The sequence below is a fragment of the Toxorhynchites rutilus genome, chromosome 2, assembly GCF_029784135.1.
Source record: "Toxorhynchites rutilus septentrionalis strain SRP chromosome 2, ASM2978413v1, whole genome shotgun sequence".
NCBI classification, from domain to species: Eukaryota; Metazoa; Arthropoda; class Insecta; order Diptera; family Culicidae; genus Toxorhynchites; species Toxorhynchites rutilus.
Genome location: NC_073745.1, coordinates 2,765,310 through 2,768,553, shown reverse-complemented (window position 1 = coordinate 2,768,553; position 3,244 = coordinate 2,765,310). Strand labels below are relative to the sequence as shown.

The 3,244-nt window shown below is 42.6% G+C and overlaps 1 protein-coding gene across 4 annotated transcripts; it reads left to right on the top strand.

Annotated features, from left to right (window-relative positions):
* The first annotated feature begins 495 nt into the window (after positions 1 to 495).
* On the top strand, positions 496 to 2,938 carry LOC129764262 (osteocalcin 2-like). 4 transcript variants are annotated; one of them, XM_055763186.1, is made up of 4 exons: positions 496 to 616; positions 788 to 1,377; positions 1,574 to 1,885; positions 1,952 to 2,938. In XM_055763186.1, exons 2-4 carry the CDS (start codon positions 1,338 to 1,340, stop codon positions 2,563 to 2,565), a joined length of 966 nt encoding a protein of 321 aa, XP_055619161.1. In that variant the 5' UTR covers positions 496 to 616; positions 788 to 1,337; the 3' UTR covers positions 2,566 to 2,938. The 4 variants fall into 4 exon arrangements, with proteins under 4 accessions (XP_055619161.1, XP_055619159.1, XP_055619160.1 ...); XM_055763184.1 differs by having other exon boundaries at positions 496 to 629; positions 770 to 1,377; XM_055763185.1 differs by having other exon boundaries at positions 513 to 616; positions 770 to 1,377.
* The last annotated feature ends 306 nt before the right edge of the window (positions 2,939 to 3,244 follow it).

Sequence of the window (3,244 nt, the reverse complement as noted above, 5' to 3'; positions counted from 1 at the left end):
ACTGAGTGGATTTCCGAGCGCCGCTCGCTTATATACCGATTGGTGATTTCAATAGCCTGTTTTAAAGCAATTTTAAGACTATTGAAACAAGTTTTTGGATCAAAAAGTAACAAGTATATAACGCGTAGACATTTTATCTTTCGAATGAAGTGTTTATCATACCATTTCGTTCAGTTGTTTAGGAGCTATTAACGCTCAAAATCTCGGTCTCCGGCGTAACGCTTTCGTTTTCGAAACTTTGATTTTACACCCCGGTATAGAAATGAAAGACGTAGTCCTACGTCAAAACAAACTCGTGAACGTGGCAATATCAATACAGTGAATATTTACTCACGAGTATGCTAGTGATACGAACAATTCCACCACTGATTGAAAACCCCTTTTCAAATTTTCTTGCGTTTCTTCAAACGCAAATTGTGTAATTGTGCGTTTCGCTTATCTTTGCGTTAGAGGAGTGTGGCAAAATACTCACCAAAGCAGCAGTAGCAACCGCAGCAACAACAGCAGCAACAGCAGGACGAAGAGAGAGAAAACAAAACAATCAAATCCATTTGTACAGTCCCTTCAGAAGAGTTCGTTCGTTGTGTCTCGGTTTGGTTGCAATACAGGGACTTGGGTACATTCAATCGGTCCGACAAAGTTGTTTCTGTGTCAAAAATCGCGCTCTTTCACCGGACAGAGTAAACTGTTGCATTCGTTCGCCACAGTGAATATTGTCGATTTCAGCTATTAATTTACCTCTTTTTCTCCTGTTGTTTGATCCGATCAGTCGTTTCGATCTTTCCAGTGAAAGGTAGAGAAAAAGAAATTTTCCTCTGCACACAAAAGAAAAAAAAAGAGGTAATACGCGAGACAAGGAAGGCCGACCCGACCGCGGGAGGAAAGAGAGAGATCACGATCAATCAGTCGAACGTGAACGGACAGAAACAAAAAAAAGTGCACCGTCTCGCAGAGGAAGAAGAATATTTATTTTTTGACATTTTGATTTACCATTGGCCTCGCATTTTGTTTCTACGCTGTGATGCACTTTCAAAGAGTTCTTTTGTTGATCATAGCCCAATAGGAAAGTTACTAACAGGATTAGTAATAGTGACGTTTTTCCCCGTGACGAGAATCGAAGCCGCAGTGATTGGATTGACCATTTGCAGTGTGTGTGCTCCGTCGGTGTTCCAGCGAATACAACGACGAAAACCACAACGGCTGCTGCGTGACAGCTCCGAGCGCTGATCACTTTTATGCGAAGAAGTGGCTGAGAAAGGCGAAGAGCCTATTTTTCTTGTTGACTCGGTAACCTAAAGGCAGCAACCCTGAAGAAGTTAGTGCAAACACGTCTCAATATGATCCGAGATCCGGGTGCCGGTCCTCACGAGAGTACAGGTGAGTATATTTTTTTGTGAAGACATTCAGCACTCACAAGCACAGTGGAGTAATGTTTTGGAAAATTCATACAATCTCTTGGGTGTTTCGAAACATTTCACTAAAGCTGGAATTTCATCGTATGTTGTAGCGGAATTGTATACATCCAATTTTCAGATTATTATCGAGATACAATTTTTTTATTTCTCATTTTTAGAGACGCAACCAACAACTCAATATGACCGGATTATGTACGATACACATCGGCCAGTTGCGCCAACTTTGGCGCCTGCTTCACCCATGGAAGTTGACCCGGAGTCTCCTCTTGACATGACCGTCCGCCGGAAGGATTCAGATCGACAACCGGCGACTCCATCGGCCGATCAGCCACAGAATAGTCCTACTGGCAGTGGCGGTAGTGGCAGCGAGAGTAGAGATGCACCGATCAGCTTCAACATGCGCCCTAGTGTGATAACGAAAGCTCCGCCACCGCCAATCAAAAAACGGATCAGTAGTATGCACAGTAATGGTAGGGAAAACAATTACATTGAATGTGTCTGTTTTACAATATTTTTTTTCTTTGCCATGATCACAGGTGAAATAGTGATAAAAAGCGCTGTGGGTGATAATCTTTCTCCGGTCAACTGCGACGTTTTCATCGAGGAACATTTCCGGAGATCATTAGGTAATACTTACGCTTCCATCTATGGAAACAACAATAACAGTCAGCATAAAAGTAGTGGCAGTGATACCAGAAACAGTAGTACTAGCAGCAGTAGCAGTATTAGCAGTAGTTCCAGTAGCAGCAACAACAACAGCAGTACCGCACTCAACAACAATAACAGCAGCAGCAGTCTGAGCAGCTCGAGCTCGGGCATTGGAAGTGCTACCAGCAGTAGCAGCACCAGCAGCCTCGTTGGTAGTAGTGTTAACTTTAGCGTTAACAGTCACCTTGGAATTGTCAGTGCTGTCGTTAGACAAAGCCAAGTGATTCCACCAGTTGAGATCTCACCGTTAATTAAAGTTAAAGCGGAACCTGGACAGGTCCAACAGCAGCAGCAACTCCGACAGGAGGTTAAAATCAAAAATGAACCCGGAACCGGTCCCCAGATAAGGCCAGATTCCGAGGAGGAAGTAGATGATCATTTCGCTAAGGCGCTCGGAAACGACACCTGGAAGATGATACAGGAGAAAAAGATGAATTTGTGAGCGGAGCCTCATGACCACCGTGTACACGACGGGACGAAGCTGAGCGCTCAACCGATTAAAAGCTGAACGGGATCTATTCAAGCAATGTTATGGTTCAAGCTTGAAAACCGGTATTCGGGTGGCAAATCATTGGCAGTGCCTCAGAAACTCGCCGAGATTACAGATGGAAGGAAAGTCCAAGACTAGACTTTTGCGAGTAGCATGCTTCGTCGTCATGCGTATACCCGAAGGAATGGTCAATTGTTAACACGTATATACCATTTTAAATCACCCGTACTATATTTACTAATGCTGATGTCTGTGTTAGGAACGCTTTTTTATATATTGCATATTTTTTATATTATCACTTGTTCAAAACAAGCGCATTTACTAATTCCTTGTTGTTTGTTTCGAATGGTGATTTTTTTTTGTTTCTAGAGTTTCTAAATTTTCCACTCCACATTTGTTCCCTCCTCCCTTATATTGTATGTTCAGGTTTTTAAATTCTCAACGGAGGGAAAATATTACGAAAACTATACATATATCAAGTCGGTTAGCGTACAATCAAGATTAGTTGTTTAAGCGAAAAATATTCGGTTGATGTGTTCGGTTCGTTGCACAGGACGAACGCAGGTCGCTCGGATTAACGGTCAGAAGCTGTAGGTTATTCATTCGATCCTTATATTTTATGAGAACATTT